The sequence below is a fragment of the Conger conger genome, chromosome 7 (genome assembly GCF_963514075.1).
Source record: "Conger conger chromosome 7, fConCon1.1, whole genome shotgun sequence".
In the NCBI taxonomy this organism is placed as follows: Eukaryota; Metazoa; Chordata; class Actinopteri; order Anguilliformes; family Congridae; genus Conger; species Conger conger.
This window is the reverse complement of record NC_083766.1, coordinates 28,099,113-28,119,402: the sequence shown is the minus strand read 5'-3', so window position 1 is coordinate 28,119,402 and position 20,290 is coordinate 28,099,113. Positions and strand designations below refer to the sequence as shown.

The following is a 20,290-nucleotide window of genomic DNA, read 5'->3' as shown; positions in this document are numbered from 1 at the left end:
TGAGTTCTGAAGCATTTGGCTGAATATGAGCAGATAATATTGCCCGAAACACTTCAGAATTCATCCTGCTGCTTTTGTCAGCAGTCACATCATCAATAAATACAAGGGAACCAGTTCCATTGGCAGCCATACATGCCCACGCCATGACACTACCACCACCATGCTTCACTGATGAGGTGGTATGTTTTGGATCATGAGCAGTTCCTTTCCTTCTCCATACTCTTCTCTTCCCATCATTCTGGTACATTCTGATCTTTGTCTCATCTGTCCATAGGATGTTGTTCCAGAACTGTAAAGGCTTTTTTAGATGTTGTTTGGCAAACTCTAATCTGGTCTTCCTGTTTTTGAGGCTCACCAATGGTTTACATCTTGTGGTGAACCCTCTATATTCACTCTGGTGTAGTCTTCTCTTGATTGTTGACTTTGACACACATACACCTACCTCATGGAGAGTGTTCTTGATCTGGCCAACTGTTGTGAAGGGGTTTTTCTTCACCAGGGAAAGAATTCTTCTGTCATCCACCACAGTTGTTTTCCGTGGTCTTCCGGGTCTTTCGGTGTTCATTCTTTCTTTTTAAGAATGTTCCAAACAGTTGATTTTTGCTATCTCTCTGATGGGTTTGTTTTGATTTTTCAGCCTAATGATGGCTTGCTTCACTGATCGTGACAGCTCTTTGGCTCTCATATTGAGAGTTGACAGCAACAGATTCCAAATGCAAATAGCACACTTGAAATGAACTCTAGACCTTTCATCTGCTCCTTGTAAATGAGATAATGAGGGAATAACACACACCTGGTAAATACCCTCAAATTAAAGCTGAAAGTCTGCAGTTAAAGCATATCTTGTTTGTTTCATTTCAAATCCATTGTGGTGGTGTATAGAGCCAAAAAGAGAATTGTGTTGATGTCCCAATATTTATGGACCTAACTGTATATATATATATATATATATATATATATATATATATATATATATATATAATACAGTATATATACGGTACTTTAGGTGGGTTCCGTCCAATAGATGGCCAATGGGATTAACAAGAACAAGGAACGCCTAATACCTGGTTCATTTGTTTTCGTCAAAACATAATATTATGGCATATTGTTGATAAAATTTATCTTTTTTCTCTCCTAAATAGTTCGCTGAAATATGTTTCTGAAGACATATGATGCAAGAAATAAGCAGTTGCTGAATCTTGATTCATATTTGATCTGCAATGCCTAGTTGGAAAGTTTGTTCAGAGTTGAGTGCCAGGCGAGCTTCGATGACATGCACTGCAATGCTCTTGTTTACATGACTAATACCACAGGACCACTCATAATTGTTGTTCCTACCTAAGAAAAAAGAATTTTAATAGGTCTAAGTACAAATCTGTTTGTACAAGTGGTTCTTGCATGAGGCCCAATTAGTCTCTGCACTTAGCTAATTAACTTATGTAATCACATGCCAAAACACAGCATCCACTTCTGAAGGTAGACAAGCACACATATGTTGAAGTATAAGCTAGTGTGCCACACACGTTCTGTTTCTTGGAGAAAGCTGTGTATATTATTAGTGAAATTAATAACAGAACACAGACTACAGTTGTTACAGTAATAGACAGTAAAGAGGCATAATAACAGGCTATCCCCTAGGTAAGTCAAGAAGCACAAGCAGAAGGGGCAGGCTCAGGCTAACAGCAAATTTGACCGTCAGTTATCTTGCCATTAATTCAACATTGAATATCCCACCCCCTTGGCAGTTTATTCTGTAATGATATTTTACTGTATTGTGCCCTTCCTTGGCTTTCTGTTTATGTGGTAAAAAATTAGAAAATAGGCATGGATAATCCACATTCATCCATCACCATGGGGAAGGCAAAGAATTCTCAGAAGAAACAAGAATAGGGCTGTTGACATTCACAAGTCAGAAGATGGTTACATGCAAACAAAAAGCCAAAAGCGAAACCCTTTCCAATACTGGGTCAATGATAGCCACTGTAACCCTGCCTGGTAAAAGACTCGTGCATCTTGCCCCCACACACAGTGAGAGCGATGGTTTTGGAAGCAAAAAATCCATGGGCCACACTTTGGAGATCTAACTTGGTTCAAACAGTTTCAGAAACTTGAACATGATACCTAGTTCCAATCAAAGTTCCTAATTGGAACTTTGATTCTAATAGGATATTATGGGCAGATTAGTCCAAAAATAAACATTTATTCCAGTATACCAGTGGTGGGGTTGTCATCAGAAGGGTGCTTATGTTGAAAAAGACATCATACCTACAATGAAATGCAGTGGTGGATCATTTATATGGTTGTTTTGGACCTATAGACTGGGACTCTTGTTAAGAGGAATCACAAACTCCAGCAAGTACAAAGACATTTAGGAGAAAACCAAATATCCCCCACATGAACAAAACATTCTACAAGACAACAACCCTAAACACACCTCAAAATCAGCTAAGACCCCATCTAAATTTGTGGATAGAGTTGAAGACGGCAGTCCATAATCACAGTCCATATGATCTGAAGGCCCTCAATGATCCCTCAATACATCAAGTAATCTCAGAAAACAGTATAGAATACAACTAGTGTTGTGTTTCCAAAAGGATGGTGGAGAATGTACTGAAAACAGGGTAGTATATAATTGTTACAGATCTTTTTTGGGGGAAATATTTAGTGCTCATTAAACATTTTTTCTGAGCAATCATTTTAGTATATACAACATGCAATATAGCTCTTTTGTAATCTATTTCACAGTTATTTGCCAATAATTTAAAGGCACTGTACTTATTTGATTTTATGAAATATTTATTGAAGCACATTGCGATTAGATTTTCCATTCAAGTCTGATAAGGACAACATAATTACAATGGAAAGCAGCAACAAGAAAATGGTTCACAGCACATGAAAAGGACACAACATACAATAAGTAATATTGTATATTAGCATAATAAATTACACCACAAGCAAAAGTATAATCCTGTATTATGGAATTCTGTCAGCAAAGCGCCAGAAAAGCACCATTAAAAACAAGACAGATAAGAATATAATTACACACTGTTAATGCAGAACTGAATACTCAACTCATACATAGTTGCTATTACTTGTTGAACATACTACAGTATTTAAGGTGATACCAATGTGGATACAATATATTGAGAGCCATTTACAGATGCTTTAGTTGATTTTAAATAGCATGGATATGATTATAACAGCTTATATATGGTTGTGCAGAAATAAGTTGGATAAGGAATGCAGTTAGTGCTTGCCTTAGGGAACAGTATTTTAATGTCACCATAGAATATGAGCACATTTGCTTGTTCTGTCATGTTTTACAGTGGGATGTAAACTGTAAAAGTAAGTCTGGTGAATTGAATAAATGACTTGTAATATATTACTGCTAATAAGCTCCAGAAATATAGAAAAGGTATGAAACATAGCATGCTGGCCTTTTTTTCCCCACAGCCACAACAGAAATGGATAAATAACAAGCCTCATCCTGCTTAAAATCTTACTTGGTACAAATGCTGAGTGATATAATAATTAAATACTTCATCATGCACGCAATGTAATGCATTAATGCTCAATGAAAGGCATTTCAAATGCATTTAGGAATGCATGATCCTTGCAAACACTGAAAGATGAATTGAAGTGTATTTGCTACAAATTCGGTAGAGGCTTTTTGGACACACAAAAAAATATGAACGCCTACCATTTAGGTAAGGATCCAATTTACATGGAGAAGGAATATGGGGCTCATTCCATTCCCTTATTTTTCTCCTCTTTTCTCCTTTTCTTGCCCCAGCTTCACTCATCGAGAAAGGACAGGAAAAGATGACAGAAAAAGAAATAAAGACGGGGAAGTCGAGAAAACGTGAATTAGGCAAATAGAATGACTGTCCTTGCTACTTCAAATAACAGTTTGAAACCACGTCAGTTACATTCGCGGCAGATGCGTGGCATATGGGGAGAGGTGGATCTATATGTCATGTCATGTCATGTCATGTCATTTATACGTCAGGCTTTCTGAAAAAATACTTCCGCAAAGGATGTGGTGATGTGTTCTTGCTCAAAGGAAGGATCAGGAGTTCCTAACTTCTAGCTCCTAGAAGGAACATTTAAGGGGTTGGAATGTCCTTAAAGATGGTGAGCTTAATCGATTTCCGGGGTCAGGAGCAAGGAAAGGAAAAAAGTGGAAAAAAGTAAGCGATTGGAATGAGCCCATGGCCTCTCCATCATCTCCAGTTAGAGGTCATCTGTTCTCCAACCCAACATGTGACCATGAGAGATCCAGTAGAATTCATTTTTTTAAAAACACCACAGTCCAGCCCCCACCACCTGGTGGCTAAAGTGGTCCCAGAGTCTCAGTGCACAAGCTCCAGCTGATTGGCGGTAAAGGGAAGAACCCCGCTGACGTAATAGGCGATGCCCAGCGACAGCAAGGCGATAACCACCAGAAGCAGCAGAACCCTCCAGAAGCCCAGGTCCTCCACAAACTCCTGCCAGGTGGTCCTGAAACTGGATAGCACCCCCTCACTGTTCTGCAAGTTTGAATTGAGGAGGGAGTGGCTCTCCATAGCACTAGGGGGCGATAGAGAGACGCATGAAAATTAAAAGGCTTTTCATATTAATCAGGCTTTTAATATTAATTTCATTCTCTGCGCTGCTCACCTCTCGCTCTCGGCCATCTGCAGAGCCTCCAGCTTGGAGAGCATGCTGCTGCGGTTGAAGCCCTTCACCTCCTGCTCCTCCAAGCCCTCCAGCAGGCGAATGGCATCTTTGTTCACGCCTCTCCTCTTCGCTAGCACCAGGGGCGTAGTTCCATTGTGGTTACTGGAAAAAAAGCCCAGCCGTGACAGTGAGACCGAAGGAAGTATCCAATTTACACTGGTGAACCTGAGACGGAAAAACACATTACTATGTTCATTTAGCCCTTGGTGTCTAGGTTTTTGTTCTAGCCCAGCACAAAGACACCTGATTCTACTCACTGTTTTGTCAGAAGATCACAATTACTTAATTAGTTGAATTAGGTGTCGTAATGTTGGTTTAAAGTAAAAACCTACACCCACAACGGCCCTTTTCGGATACGACTGGGCACCCCTGCTCAGTCCACATGCTCTTGGATATTTTTCAGGTTTGTGAATGGTGAGTATCTTCATGAGGGGTGAGCCCAGAACTACTTCTCTTTCCACATGGCCCAGTGCACTGACCAGATGTCGATCTTGAGTCCGTTCGATACCAGGAACTGGATGGTGTCAACATGGCCGCACAGATGCAGGGCGGTGTTTCCCTGGTAGTCAGTGGCCAGCAGGTCAGCGCCAAACTTGTGGAGCAGTCGGCACGTGTCCACGTTGCCACGGGCCGCGGCCAGGTGCATCCCGGTGCGGCCCCGGCTATCCCTCATGTTGGGGTCGGACCCAGACTCCAACAGACACTTGGCGTAGGCCAGGTCTCCATCGATGCACGCCTGCAGAAGCGGCGCGTTGGTTTGCGTGGAGTCGTTGATGAAGACATACGACATGTCTGAGAGGGAGGAGGATGACAGGTCCAGGATAGCTGCAGGGACATCAGTTTGAGTAAGAATATAAAAAAATATGTTTATGGGAAAATGCCTGTAACTACCCAGTAGTTATCTTTCACATATGTCCCAACATAGGAGATTACTGAAAGCAAAACATCAATACACAACTAACTATCCAGCTGAATAAATAACACAATGTAGTACCTTTCCGTAGATGTCACACTCGCATAAGTTGCTAGGAATGGGGAAAGATTTTTTTTTGCTTTGAAAATGGAGCAGCCAATAGCCTAGTGGCTAAGATGCTTGACTGGGATCTGCAAGATTGGCGGTTCAAACCCCAGTGTGTTGGGCCTTCACTCCAAATTTATCCACAGGGGGGATTGGCCCCTGTTTAGCCTTATCAACAGTATGATAACGGCAAAGAAATCACTTAATGCGTTTATGGAGTTAAATGGAACATGCTTGACTAACTGCACTGCAGTGTATACAGATTGAGTCGCGATGATGAGACAGGTTATCATGTCTTCAATATAATGAAATACAATGCACCATTAAGTGTTGGTCTATAATTTAGCTTTAGCTCACATTTCCATACCAACTAGCCGGGATATGTAATGTTACAAGAAATAGCTACTGATAATGTTACGGTACCTTAACTCTTGTGTAAATAATGATATTATGTCGATCGCTAAGTAAACTAGCTAGCTATAAACAATATAGCTAACATTAAATGATAGCTAGCTAGTCAAGACGAGAAGCTAACATTGGCTAGCCAGCTAGCTCACATTGACTAAGATGGCTGAAATGCACAAACAGTAAGCTGATTTTTGAGTGCTTATACAATAATCACACAATCTAAAGAAAACAGCTAAAAATATACCTGAGTATGTGCTCTCAATCAGACGAAAAAATAAGGATCCGTTATGCGAGGTTGTATTGCTTTGTGTGCTGGGGGACGGCAGGACCGCACTAACGACTTATCACAAAAATGTTTAGGCAGTCTCAGCCAATCCTGTGCGAGTTTCTTCCACAAAGCTCTGTCCGCCCGTAAACCGATTTCACTTTAGCGACGAACTCGGCAGTTTGACTGTAGGAGTTGTCTCTGGTATCAAATAAATCAGATTAAGGAGTTGTTAAATTTGTTTTGAAAAAGCCAACTGTTCTGTGGGCAATTCATAGTATTATAACATTCAAAATACTTTGAATAACAAAGAAAGGATTCAACTGGTGGTTATACAGTTTTTCTTTTAAATTAACGGAATTAGGCTGTTTTAGAGTCATTGTTAATTATTTTGTTCTGAAGTTACTGCTGTTAGTTGATTATTTTACACCAGATTAAAACATTTCCCCTATATACTTACTAAGAGGGTAGGTAGGTATTCTGGGTACCCTGAAAGAATATTGCTCTGGGCCCTTCTTTCTACTGGAATCTACCGGAACTATGGGCCCCCAAGCTGTGAGCTCCTCGAATCATCACCACTTTTCACCTCACTAGCGACAGCCCTGTGCTTACTGCTATTTTGGTACATTCGTAATTCGCTAAAATAGGTTTAAGTCAGGGGTTGGAGCCCTTAACCCAGCCTGGCTACAGCAATGTATTATTTATAGGTCAATAATAAATAAGATTTTAAAAGAGGTCTAGGTGCATAATGGTATTCTTAAATATGTTATTCTTTAAAATGAAACAATATGTACAATAAAACATGTATTGTTATTTTTAATATCAAATATCAATGTTACTGTCCATGTTTTTGTTGATCAAACTGGCACGGCACTATTTACAAGCAGATATTAGCATGAATGAGTGACTGCAGTGATACAAAGGTTCCTTGAAAAGGAAAAGGGTTCTAGGTGAGACATTAACATTACTGATGAAGTGAATGTAAACATGACTCTTACATAGCTGCCAACTCTCACGCTTTCGGCGTGAGACACACGTATTTGCATGTGCGTGTGAAAACAGGCAAATGCGTGTGTCTCACGCCGAAAGCGTGAGAGTTGGCAGCTATGCTCTTAATGTTTAAATCAACTGCAATCACTCAATTCCGTTAGTTAAGATCACATGCTTCTTCACCATGTTTCTTCATGTCTGCCAAGTGACTACTAAAAACTACAATGTCCACAATGCATTATATTGTTTTGATGACAGGAAAACCTTTTTGGTTGACCACAATCCATTGCGGTATATGTAGTTTGTATTACGTGTTGTTACATTTCTTGTGAGCATGTAAACACGAGTGCTTGAACTACATCCCCCAAAAAGCACAGCGTTGTATTTGTATCTCTTGCCTTTAAACCTCGATGACAGCCAGAGGATGGAGGCAGGTAAGAAAGCAAGAACAAAATCGCTTATTATGTCGAAATCCGTCATATAGATAATTTTGTCAGTGGGTTACAGAGTTGGGTTATAGGATTATTCAGTGCCACGTTTAATTAATCTTCCCTTCGGTGTAAGAGCACACACTACGGAATAAATTCAAGTCTGCTTCAAGTTTTCGCATTGTTCCCCCGACTGGCCCGTCTACTTAGCTTGCTAGTTAACGTTAGCCAGCAAGCTACAGATTTCCCGGCTCTGGTTGCGTAATGTAACCGGCAGTTGATTAGCTTCCTTAGCGGTCAAGGTAGCTTTCTTGTCGTTTCTGGATAAATACATCCGTTTTTGGTGTAACATCTCTTCCTGTATCAGTTCTAGAGCCAGTTGTCTGGATGCTCCCTCGTCATTAATAAGACATTATAAGCTGACTATGAAGGGCTGGCAGCTATTATGTGCTTATGTGTGCTTCTGTGAAATGCTTATGCTACAGCAAGTATTTCGACTTACTACACATAATTGATCTACAACATTTCACAACCCGCTACCACTAAACGAAAGTGTAATTGCTCTGCTTTAATGTGAAAGTGAAATACAGTAAGTTACAACAACAAAGATTTGGAGTCTCTTCGCCAAGCTATTAGCCAAAGTTATCCAGAACTAGATTGCTAGCGACAGAATCCACATTTCTAGCACTGTCAGTATTTTGTGGAGTGGCTCAAATAGACGCATTTTAAAAGTGCAATTGGAATTCTGGTAAGAATGTGGAATTTATTGTACAACACAAGAGCTTCTGTATGCCAATTAACATTACAGCTAGCACAATGCGTGTGAGTATGACCAAAACAATCCCTGTTTAACTGGTGAAGTCTGTCAGCACAATTGGCAAACACACAGTATAGATTATTGCATCCTTAAAATTACACTCATAATTTACACTCAGTGAGCATTTTAATAGGTATTTATGAGACTATTTTTTAGACTTCCACGACCAAAAAATTTGAGGGGCACCAGCAAAAATTTACTAGCACACACAATTTAATTCTTTAAATGGCAAATGGTTGGCATTTATATAGCACCTTATCCAAACCCCTGTACAGTCTTCTCATTCACCAATTCATACACACATTCACTCACCAACGGTGATTGGCTGCCATGCAAAGGCAATTTAAGAGTGAGGAGAAGGAAGAATAGAAAGATAAGGAAGGTATAATAGCCCACGTTTGGGGCTATATTGCATGCTTGTGTGAAGTACATGAATGTGTACAGAAATGAATGTTTATCAGGGGAGTGTGTGGTTATCATAGTCATTTCTGTGGAAAACCCTGAAAGTGCCAAATTCTCAGTGACTCAAATGAACAGTCCAACTAACAAAGCAGTTGTCTTAGTGCTTTCATTGAGTATATGATATTGATGTGTAGTGAGCTCTAGAATTATTGGCACCCCTGACTGGCAATGCACAAAACTGCCCGAAAATATTACTCATCCATCTCATTATTTCACCGTGGATATGAGGTGCCTCTCCTTTTATGCACCTCTGTTTTGATGCCAAACATGCCGTTAAATTTTCCTGTTTCCTGTTTCAGTTTTAGCAAAGTATGAAAACAAGATCAACGCATTTTCAGAGTTTCTAGAAGACCTTCCGGACACCAAGGAGCCTGTGTGGATTTTAGGGGCACGCTACAATGTCAAAACAGGTAGTCCAACCTCACTGGATCAGACATTTCATTTGTGTTGTTGAGATCTGGGGTTCCTTAGCCCTTTCAGTCCTAAGAGTGCCATATGGCACTCAAGTGTAACTCCCACAAAATCCCAAGAGTGCACCTTATACCTTTTCAACCAATCAAAATGACTGCGATACTTTTGTCTTGAGCCCCTATTGAAACCCTACACATTTTCTCAATTTTCTATTGAGAAATTGCCGTTGAGACATTGCAGTTGAGCCAGAATGTGTAACTGCTGCTGTCACAACCAGTTCTATGCATAGGTGGTTGTCTTGGTGCATTCATCCAGCCCCACCATTTTGTAGTAGCTCATTTGCCCGCTTCCCATTCCACCATCGCTATTACATGCCCCCCCCACCTGCCCCGGCGCAACAGTCTTGCCGAGGCAGAAAGGCCATGCCTGGTTGTTGTGATGGGTGTGAAGTGGGAATGTGGTGTCAGGCTGGTGTAGCTGTGGCAGGTGTGTTGTTCCATCAGGGCAGAGGGAGGCGTGGTGATTTGCACATGACTGGTCCTTTCCTTTGTTTTTGCAGAGAAGTCAGAGCTGCTGTCAGATGTCCGGTCACGCCTGTGGTTCACTTACAGAAAAAAATTCTCTCCCATTGGTAATTTAAACACTAATTTAAACTCTCTACACACACACGCACACACACACACACACACAAACTGAACAATTATTCAGACTGAAACATAAACACTCTTAGTCTCCTTGGTTATGTAGTGCTGACTATACTATGACCTATACAGAGAGGCCTGTGTCAAATAAATGTAATGGGAAAACATTTTTGATGTATATATCTGCACACAACCATACAAACTTATACACTCAATGAGCACTTTTAATTGTATTACACCTCCTTATTCATGCAATTATCTAATCAGCAAATTGTGTGGCAGCAGTGCAATGCATACGATCATGTAGATATGGGTCAGGAGCTTCAGTTAATGTTCTGATCAACCATCAGAATGGGGAAAAAATGTGATCTAAGTGTCTTTGACCGTGGAATGATTGTTGGTGGCAGACAGGGTGGTTTGAGTATCTCAGAAACTTCTGATCTCCTGGGATTTTCACACATACTAGTCTCTAGAGTCTGCAAGGAATGGTGCAAAAACAAAAAGAAATCCAGTGAGCAGCAGTTCTGCAGACAGAAATCCCTTTTAATGAGAGACATCAGAGGAGAATGGCCGCAAATAAAGTAACGCAAATAACGATACATTACAACAGTGGTATGCAGAAGAGCATCTCTGAACACACATTAAATTACATTACATTACATTACATTAATGGCATCTGGCAGACACTCTTATCCAGAGCGCATACCCATGACCAGGAATAGGTGCGCTGAAAGCACAACAACGCATCATAACTCTAAGTGGATAGGCTACAGCAGTAGAAGTCTAAAAAAGAAGTCTAATAAATACCTAATAAAGTGCTCAGTGAGTGTATATGCATTCTCACATATGTAAAGAAATACACACATCAACATCTAGACCGCACAGCATGATTTTTACAGTATTTACCGAGGACAAATATCAAGGAGCTAGATGTGCACCACATGACCAAGTTGTCAGTAACTTTCTGGCTGACAAGGCACTGTGTTTCTCCCGATATCTGTGATGTCACCCACATGACTATGATATCACGTGTGCATTCCTGTGTTGTCACTGCTTGGATTGAGAGTGTCTCCTGGCTGTGTGCAGGGGGGACGGGACCCTCGTCGGACACAGGCTGGGGCTGCATGCTGCGCTGTGGACAGATGATCCTGGCACAAGCCCTGCTGTGCTGGCGTCTGGGCCGGGGTGAGAGAGGGGCCTTTCACGCACATACACACACACACTGGCATGTATGCATACACACACACACAGGCATGTACGCATACACACACACACACACACACACCCACATAGGCAAGTACGCATACACACACACAGACGTGTATGCATGCATACAGGCACACACAGGCATGTATGCATACACACACACACACACACACACACACACACATACACAGGCATGTACGCATGCACATACACACACAGGCTTGTACGCATGCACGCACATAGGCATGTACGCATGCACACAGAGGCATGTACGCCTGCACGCATACACACACACACACACACACACACACACACACACACACCCACATAGGCAAGTACGCATACACACACACAGACGTGTATGCATGCATACAGGCACACACAGGCATGTATGCATACACACACACACACACACACACACACACACACATACACAGGCATGTACGCATGCGCATACACACACAGGCTTGTACGCATGCACACACAGGCATGTACGCCTGCACGCATGCACACACACGCACACACACACGCACACACACACACACACACACACACACACAAAGGCATGTACGCATGAGCAAGGCCCTTAACCCTGCACTGCTCCAGGGGAGGATTGTCTCCTGCTTAGTCTAATCAACTGTACGTCGCTCTGGATAAGAGCGTCTGCCAAATGCCAATAATGTAATGTAATGTACACACAAACACACACACAGTCAGAAACACATTCTGGTACACAGGCACACACACACACACACACTTATGCAAGCACACTCAGAAGCACATCCTTATTTATTATTTAACCCTATATAATTATATGATATGCATATTTCTACTATCTTATATAATCATATTTAATTTATTGATCAGTATCAATGCCTTGCTTATTCATTGTCATGCCATACCTTCAGTTGCTGCCATAACCTTGCCACAGTAGAAACGGGGTGGTGTGTGTGTGGTGTTGTGCGGCAGACTGGCGCTGGGGGCAGGAGGGAGGCGAGCCGGTGGAGTACACACGCATCCTGCACTCGTTCCTGGACAGGAAGGACTGCTGCTACTCCATACACCAGATGGGTGAGCACCGCTCAGTAATATTCACAAACAGAACTTTCGCCTGTTCAGCTATTTCTATGGTTGGGCTCCACGATCCAGAGGTGGAAAATCTAGGTTCCGAAAGTAAAAGTCCTCAGTACTTTGGTCCAATGACTTGGATTTGCTAATGATCACAAGTCTTATGCCAGAAGGTAGAACCAATTAGTGAAATCAGCTGGCTGTGTTAATGGGGGGAAGAAACACATGGACCACTTGGCTTGCCACAATGTGATTTTGATTCCAGGGTAGCAGTGTCTCACTGCTCACCAGCGACCCCTACTGGTTGATCTGATGGTTGATCTTCCTCCTACTCATGTCTGTGCAAACCTGATTTGCCAGCTGCAGTGTGATAAGAGAAATTGGCACGTGCTTTGCAGAATCAATGACAGAGGTTGTGATGAGTTTTGTAACGTGAGCATGATTGGGTTTTCCAAATCGGATAGAAAAAACCATTTTACACAGCAGCACTTTGCACATTACAACCCCTCTTTTTCTGTCCCCCTGCAGCTCAGATGGGAGTAGGAGAGGGGAAATCAGTGGGAGAATGGTACGGCCCAAACACAGTCGCCCAAGTACTCAAGTAAGAAGATTCTAATCTCAATCTTAATCTATACCTAATATCAGACATTATCTGTCTTAATCCTAATCTCCGGTTAAGCATCAGTTACAATCTCAATAGCCCTGTTTGGGTCTGAACTTGAACAGCGATTTGTGAGAAGTGGAAACACAAGAGAGAAGTGAAAACACAGAAAGAGCCTAAAATAGCCCCCCTGCAGTCAGGTGACCTATGATGGAGGGAACTGTGTTTATGCAATAACATTTACGCCTGGTTTACTGTAACCAGTGCACTCCTCTCTACCTGCTCTGTAGAAAACTGGCACTGTTTGACGACTGGAACTCCCTGGCCATGTATGTGTCAATGGACAACACAGTCGTCATCGAGGACATCAGTGAGTTCCTCTCAATATTCTGTGGATACTGTGAAGCATTTCATTGCTATACTCTGCAAAAATAAATAAGTGAATCTCAACAAGCATTTGTCTTATAAGTGTCATTACAAGATCTTCTTAAGACAGACTTTTTAATTCAAGACATGCGATTAAAAAAAGAAAGACTTGAAGTGTTCATCTGTAATGTGTATGAGCACAGTTAAGTACAACTGCAGTGTTGCCATCTGAGACTCAAACATGCAACCCTGCTCTTGTACCCACTACTGTACAGAGAGTGCAGAGAGTGGCCTTTGACCTCCACTTTTTGTGTGGTAGAAACTCTGTGCCGGCAGCCTGGCTGGGGCAGGCGCCGGGCTGGTGCATGCGGCTGGGGGGAGATGTTTGCCACCACGAACCCTGTGGAACCAGGAAGCTCTCAAACCCCTGGAAAACATGTGACTTCCTGTCCCCACCCCCACTCTCACTCTGAGTGGAGGCCTCTGCTGTTGATCATACCTCTCAGAATGGGGATCAACCACATCAACCCTGTTTACATTCAGGCTATCAAGGTGTAGTGCAATCTCTTTCATTGCAGGCTATATATTATGTACTTTTACCTCAGCAGACAGTTTGGTCATGGTTGGACCCTAATACATCTTGGTTAATTACTGTCAGAAATTGTGTCATCTAGTCCTTAGCATTCACAGAGGCCGTCTGCCTGGGAATTGCAGTTCTTTGCAGTTTCGTTTCCTCCCTCAATTTATGGACACACACATACACAGACACACACAAACACGCATACATAGTGTAGCATTATGCACCCTGCTGTGGCGTACAGACACCATTACCCCAGGTGGGAGCCCTTAACTTTCCCGTGCTGTTTGCGGTCCCTCCTGCAGGAGTGCTTTAAGATGCCTCAGTCCCTGGGCATGCTGGGAGGGAAGCCCAACCTGGCCTACTACTTCATCGGCTTCATCGGTGAGTATGGGGGTGGGAACACATCTGCGTTTCATATCCCAGAATCCTCTGCTCATGGGCTCGTACCCCCCGCAGGTGAGGAGCTGATCTACCTGGACCCCCACACCACGCAGGCAGCGGTGGAGTCCGAACCCGGCATCTCTGTGGACGACCAGAGCTACCACTGCCAGAGGACTCCACGGCGGATGAAGGCCATGAGCCTCGATCCCTCCGTAGCGCTGGTGGGGCTCCCTGCCAATCAAACCATCACTCTACTGCCCCCCTCCATAATTCTACTACCCCTGCTCCATCCCTCCCCCTACTGCCCCCCACCATCACTCTACTATCCCGCTCCATCCCTCTACTACCCCTGCTCCATCCCTCTACTGCCCCCCTCCATCACTCTACTACCCCCCTCCATCCCTCTACTGCCCCCGCCATCACTCTACTGCCCCCCTCCATCACTCTACCCCCATGCAACTCAATCTCCTGGAAGTCTGAAATCATGGTTGTGTTCAAATGGACCAATCCTGATTGGCCAATCATCTCATCTTATTCACTGTGCCTACTGTGTCAGTCTGATGATCAAATCTGGCCCTCAAATCCAAATCCAATCCTGGTTTTCTTTTCTCTCTGGTAATTAACTGAACAATTTGTGCTACTGCCTGACTGGGAGGGGGGAAGGGAGAGTGGGAAACCAGTTCTCAGCCCTCAAGGACTGTGAGTTGGTGATCGCTGCCCTACATTTATAAGACCAGCCAACAATTGTTCTGTTTGTTCAAAGTAATGAAACAACATACAAAACAGGAGTGAATATCAGAAACACATTGATAAAGGCTTCCTCTGTCAACCAACCAGGGCTTCTTCTGCAAGAAGGAGGAAGATTTCGACAGCTGGTGTAACCTGGTTCAGCAGGTACGAAGTGATGTCATCAATAGCACTTTCAGGCTTAGCTATAAGGAGTTGGGGATGACTGATGTCATTATCCCTGTAGGAGATCCTAAAGAAAAGGAACCTACGGATGTTTGAGCTGGTGGAGAAACACCCCCCTCACTGGCCCCCCTTCGTCCCTCCAACCAAACCAGATGTCCAGACGACTGGAGCTGGTAAGAGACCGTTCCCTCATGTTTTTAGTCCCAGTGCTGACAGTGATGAATAACTGGTCTATGTATCACTATTCTCTAGAGCAGGGCTACCCAACCCTGTTCCTGGATATCTGCCATCTTGTAGGCTTTCACTTCAGCCTGAACAAAACACACCTCATTCAACAGCTCAACATCATTTTGACATCCCGTCAGTCAGAATCCACTGACTTCATTTCAATTCAGTTTTAAATGTTCAGCGCAAAAATTATTTAAGTGTAAAGTATTTTCAGACTCCAGGGTCCCATACGCAAGCCGAAGGAAACTGGTCGTGGTAAGGAAGCTTCCTCAAGTGAATTGGAAAAAACCCTGGGTGGATCTGACTGACTGTGGCAGTATTCTACTCCTGCCAGACACTGTACTGACTGATCAAAGTGGTGACACAGTGTGGAGAGATTTGGGTCAGAGTAACAGACACTGCATACTTTATAGGGAGGGACAATGTAGAACTTGATGATAAATTAGTGGCTGATAGTCAGCTGCCTGGCATATGTATACTACATGTTCCCTTTTCTCTGTCATTTTGGCAAATGTTGAAGGAAGAAACGAATAGTGTGTTTTACAAAATAATGGGAATAAGTATTAAATGATTCTCATAATTTATACCATGGGTTAATCAATTATGTAGAAATGGAAAATACTCATCTAATTCACTCCACAAATAAGTATTCTGATGGGTTTGAAATCAACCATGAGATAAATCTGAAGAAGCCCTGATGTGCCTGAAGATTGTTTTCTGTAACACAGAAGCTTAGGTTGAGAAAGAAATCACTTCATTTTTTTCTGTCATTTGCAACAGAGTTCATCGAATCAACCGACAAGCTGTTTGAATCGGAAGAAGAGTTTGAGATTCTCAACGTATGAGAGGCTTTGTCCCTCATCTTGCAGAATGAACTGGTGAAGACCAGCTGGGCTGCTCCAGGGCATGCTGCCCTGAGAGGGTCCCACCGCGGAAGTGCCTCAGAACACAAGCACAATTCTGCTACCAGTGTGCAAAAAAAACTACGAATACAACTAAACTACACAAACATACAAAATAAAATGTAAAGAATAGACTCCAGTGGAAGACTGAGAGGAAACAAAGGAAGAAGAAGTGCAGATTCCAATCGTGTGAGGACGGTCCTCAGATTCTGACTGTCCAATAGGAACATAGCATCGACAGCCTGCAATCCACAGTGGGCTTATGGAAAGGCTGCCTTGAGGTCTCCTTAGTGTCTTTGCTTTGTCATACTGTAGATGGCGAATGACCATCACCTCAAACACCATACTCTACATCCTGCCTCCAGGAGACTTAAATATGCAGAAAACCTTCCAGTGTTAAAGACAACAACAAAAAACTAAACCACAGGACAGCTTGTATATGGTAAAAAAGTGCCTCATTTAAATATATATTTATATGTTCATTAACGGTTAGGTTAAGGTTTTTAGTTAACTGAAGGGTAATGTTTCATCTGCCTTCCGAGCATACTCTTGTAAATATTGCCAGTCAATAAAGATATTTAATACATATTTATTAAGCTGTGGCCTGAGAGAAAAGGCTTCCTGTCTGGTACCGCACCCTCTGCAAGGCTGCTGATGTTCCTCTGAGTGGAAGTGAGGTTTGCTTGGGGATGGGCAGTAGTATTGAGGTTTGTTTGGGGATGGGCAGAATGATCACTAATGACAGTCATTACTGATGGGAAATCCACACACACAATCATTACTGACGGGAAATCCACGCACAATCATTACTGACAGGAAATCCACACTCACACAATCATTACGGATGGGAAAACCATATTCACACAATCGTTACTGATAGAAAGTCCATACTCACAATCGTTACTGATAGGACGTCCACACTGGCACACCCACAAAACTATGCAGTAGGTAAAAACACTTAATTGAAAAGGAAAATCTCTAGTGAAACTTAGGTTTTTATTTTTCCTTATTACATAGAAATGTACAGCACATGGTGGTTAAAAAAAATCCCAAACGTACAATAAGAACTGAGTATTTTGTCATTATTTATTTATATTTAAATATTTATTTATATATAGATGTATGTATGTATATCTTTATATACATGCACATTATACCATTTATTGGTCATAAAAACAACGGTTTAACAAATTAACAAGAAAATGTTACAAAAAACAACAAAAACGAAACAAAAACATTTTTTTTTTACCATCAAATGTACAGATAACTTCCCCTACAGATTTATCTGTGTCCTTTACGGGTTGCTATATTGTAAAGGAGGGGATTCGGTGAAGTAAATATTATCTAAACACAAACACAGACATGTAAAACACTTTAAAAAATCGAAACGAGCTGTGCACTGGAGGCTACCACAGAAGAGGTGGTCAGTGAACGTCATACTGATCATCCAACGCATCGGACAGAGCAATGTATTGGAAAGAGATGGGCCGCAGGCTTTCATGTGAATTTCAGTTTCAGTGGTCAAACTCTTAAATAATCTAATGTTCGCAACGGTTCGGGATTCATAATCTGCCATACTTCTTGCGACTGCATTCATAATTTTTCTTTACTGTTTTGTTTTTGTCCTCAAACTTTGTGAACAAAAAGAAAATGAAACTAACGAAGACACCATGTTCCTGTAGTGTTGTAGACAATTGCTCAGAAGAGAGGGAATTGTGTTTTTTCTGGGGGAATTGTGTTTTTAATACAGTACTTAGACTCGTCTATGGTCTTTCAGAGGTAGAATGGAGGACTGGAGCATTTGAGCAATTTCACACCAGTAATATCATTACATACAGGAATGGGGTCGATGCCATGATATCATGAAATACAATAGGAATTTATTCATAAGTTTAAAAATGCTCATTTTAAAAGAAAACAATGGTGGGACAAGAAAGATCTTAAAACCTGAGGTTCATAAAAGCATTGGCCAACACAAAGCCAGATTTATTTCATGTCATAACCTACATTGGTATTCAATCGTATAAAAACACTGACTGGTTCAGTCTGACAAGAAACTGCAGATCTTTGTAATATATGTGATTTAAACACAGTGGATTTTAATGACATTTACTGTAATATTATTTCCTAAAACTATTATTTTCTTTCTCTATATAGTAAAATTTCAGTGCTAATTCAAGAGTGATTTTTGTGGACTCTCCGAGGTAGCCAAAAATTATTCAGACAAAAATGTTTGGGGAAAGAAAAATGGAAAATATCATGTAGCACCATATCAGGAAGTATTAGAGCCCATCCACCTACACTAAATAAAAAAAAATAAAAAAACAAGGAGCCCAGAGCCAGCTCACGGTGGCGCCCCCAGTGCTGAGCTATACTGGGACGGGGGGGCGGCGGTCATTGGTGATCCCCCAGCCTGCGATGACATCATCATCCGCTCTGGGCCAGTCTCTCTCTGTCTGCGGTAACGGCTGGCTCCGGGAGTCTAGATGTTCTTCATGCACACTTGGCAGCGGCTGACCCTGGATAGCAGCTGGCCGGCTTTCAGTGTCTCCGAGTGGGGGACCCCCAGGAACTCCCGGCCCACGTCCACGGTCGTGAGCCAGAAGCTGTGCTTGGTGGCGAAGTAGTGGCAGGTACCACGGGCGCCGTTGCACTCGATGAAGGGCGTGGCGCGGAAGTCCTCCAGGCAGGACCCGGGGGAGACCAGGGATTGGCCGCCGCCCTCCGCTCCGGCCACCGTGTGCTGAGGAGACACCGCATCGCACAACCCCGTCAAATCCACTGCCGGAACTGAAACTCACCGTCTGAGTGCTTTACTTCATTAGTCTGTAACAGACTATATTGTTGAGACCATGGTGGAGAACATGGTGGAGTTAGGAGAATAAGGCTCCATCTGCCCCCATAATACATGGAGGGAAACAAATTATTCTTCCGCTGGCTACAGTAGCTGGAGTATCCCAACCGAGCTAATTGCACTGTTTTGCCAGACAACTAGATATTTAGAATACAACAGCACCTCTAAGTGATGGATGGTTACCTGCCAAAGTGGCTAGTAGAGTAGGCAAACTTACCATGGCTGGTGTCAATTTCCTACTCAGCATGGAGTTACTGCTTGCTGTCAATCTCATATTAAACGATCATAAGACTACTCTCTTTAGTGAACTATGATTGATAGTTTGGGTTTTTTGAGTTCAGTCAGATTCAGCACAGCAGCAGTGTAAGTTTCACTGTCATGAGGATATAGCCAATCTGCTCTAGCATCTTGTCTTACCATGAGGAAGGAGTAGCCAATCCACAGGCTCCTCCAGCCGTAGGGGCAGGGTGGGATGGTGAGGTCCTGGCTGTGCACGGCCACAGCCGGGGACGGTGCCTCGCAGACCGAGCAGCGGCTGATGTACTGCGCGATCTGCTGGTCCGCCACCGGCATCATGGGAATGGGAGCCGTCGTGGACAGCCAGTATGACTTGTCGTTGCGGCTGGAGAAGAAGCAGACCTCGTCGGCGTTGCAGTAGAGGAAGGGCATGGTGCTGAACCGGGGCAGGCAGGATCCCGCAAGTCCTGGGAGAGGGATGAACGGTGAGGAGGGTCAGCCTGTGGAGGATCACCTCCCCTCTCTCACAAGCCTAACCCACTCTTTCCAGCAGGTGGTGTACTCACCTAGGTCCTGATTGTGGGCCTTCTCCTGCCCCTCCACATACAGCAGGCTGTACCCATCCCACATCTGTACCATGCCCTGGGGGCAGGAGGGCACCTGGGTGGACTGGCTGTGCTTCACCAGGGTGTCGCCGACCCTGTGACCCCTACCAGGGGGGCCTTGTGAACCGGGTGGACCTAAGGGAGAGAGGGCAAACTCAAAGCGCACGCTCATTGGATAGTTCTCTGCACCC

At 43.0% G+C, this 20,290-nt stretch overlaps 3 protein-coding genes across 7 annotated transcripts in view; 1 reads left to right on the top strand and 2 right to left on the bottom strand.

Moving 5' to 3' along the window:
* Positions 1–2,775: 2,775 nt before the first annotated feature.
* LOC133132256 (ankyrin repeat domain-containing protein 46-like) lies at positions 2,776–6,542 on the bottom strand. Its single transcript, XM_061247589.1, has 4 exons — positions 6,390–6,542; positions 5,199–5,544; positions 4,660–4,821; positions 2,776–4,569 (listed from the first exon to the last, which is right to left on the bottom strand). Exons 2-4 carry the CDS (start codon positions 5,507–5,509, stop codon positions 4,353–4,355), a joined length of 690 nt encoding a protein of 229 aa, XP_061103573.1. The 5' UTR covers positions 5,510–5,544; positions 6,390–6,542; the 3' UTR covers positions 2,776–4,352.
* Positions 6,543–7,710: 1,168 nt separating this feature from the next.
* atg4a (autophagy related 4A, cysteine peptidase) lies at positions 7,711–16,995 on the top strand. Of its 4 annotated transcripts, XM_061247567.1 has the most exons (13): positions 7,711–7,834; positions 9,407–9,517; positions 10,078–10,149; positions 11,246–11,344; positions 12,335–12,436; positions 12,962–13,034; positions 13,325–13,404; positions 13,720–13,952; positions 14,283–14,361; positions 14,437–14,582; positions 15,199–15,255; positions 15,335–15,446; positions 16,282–16,995. In XM_061247567.1, the coding sequence occupies exons 1-13, from the start codon at positions 7,825–7,827 to the stop codon at positions 16,344–16,346; spliced, it is 1,239 nt and encodes a 412-aa protein (XP_061103551.1). In that variant the 5' UTR covers positions 7,711–7,824; the 3' UTR covers positions 16,347–16,995. The 4 variants fall into 4 exon arrangements, 2 of the variants coding, with proteins under 2 accessions (XP_061103551.1, XP_061103550.1); XM_061247566.1 differs by having other exon boundaries at positions 14,283–14,582; XR_009709097.1 differs by lacking the exon at positions 16,282–16,995 and having other exon boundaries at positions 14,437–15,255; positions 15,335–15,423.
* A 1,112-nt stretch (positions 16,996–18,107) lies between these two features.
* Positions 18,108–20,290, bottom strand: part of LOC133132218 (collagen alpha-6(IV) chain-like) — a 60,807-nt gene continuing 58,624 nt past the window's right edge. For both annotated transcript variants that reach the window (XM_061247515.1, XM_061247516.1), the window contains 3 exons: positions 20,061–20,234; positions 19,675–19,961; positions 18,108–19,146 (listed from right to left, as the gene is read on the bottom strand). In XM_061247515.1, the coding sequence (XP_061103499.1) occupies positions 18,886–19,146; positions 19,675–19,961; positions 20,061–20,234 (722 nt within the window). In that variant the 3' untranslated portion in view covers positions 18,108–18,885. The remainder of the gene's footprint in view (positions 19,147–19,674; positions 19,962–20,060; positions 20,235–20,290) is intronic.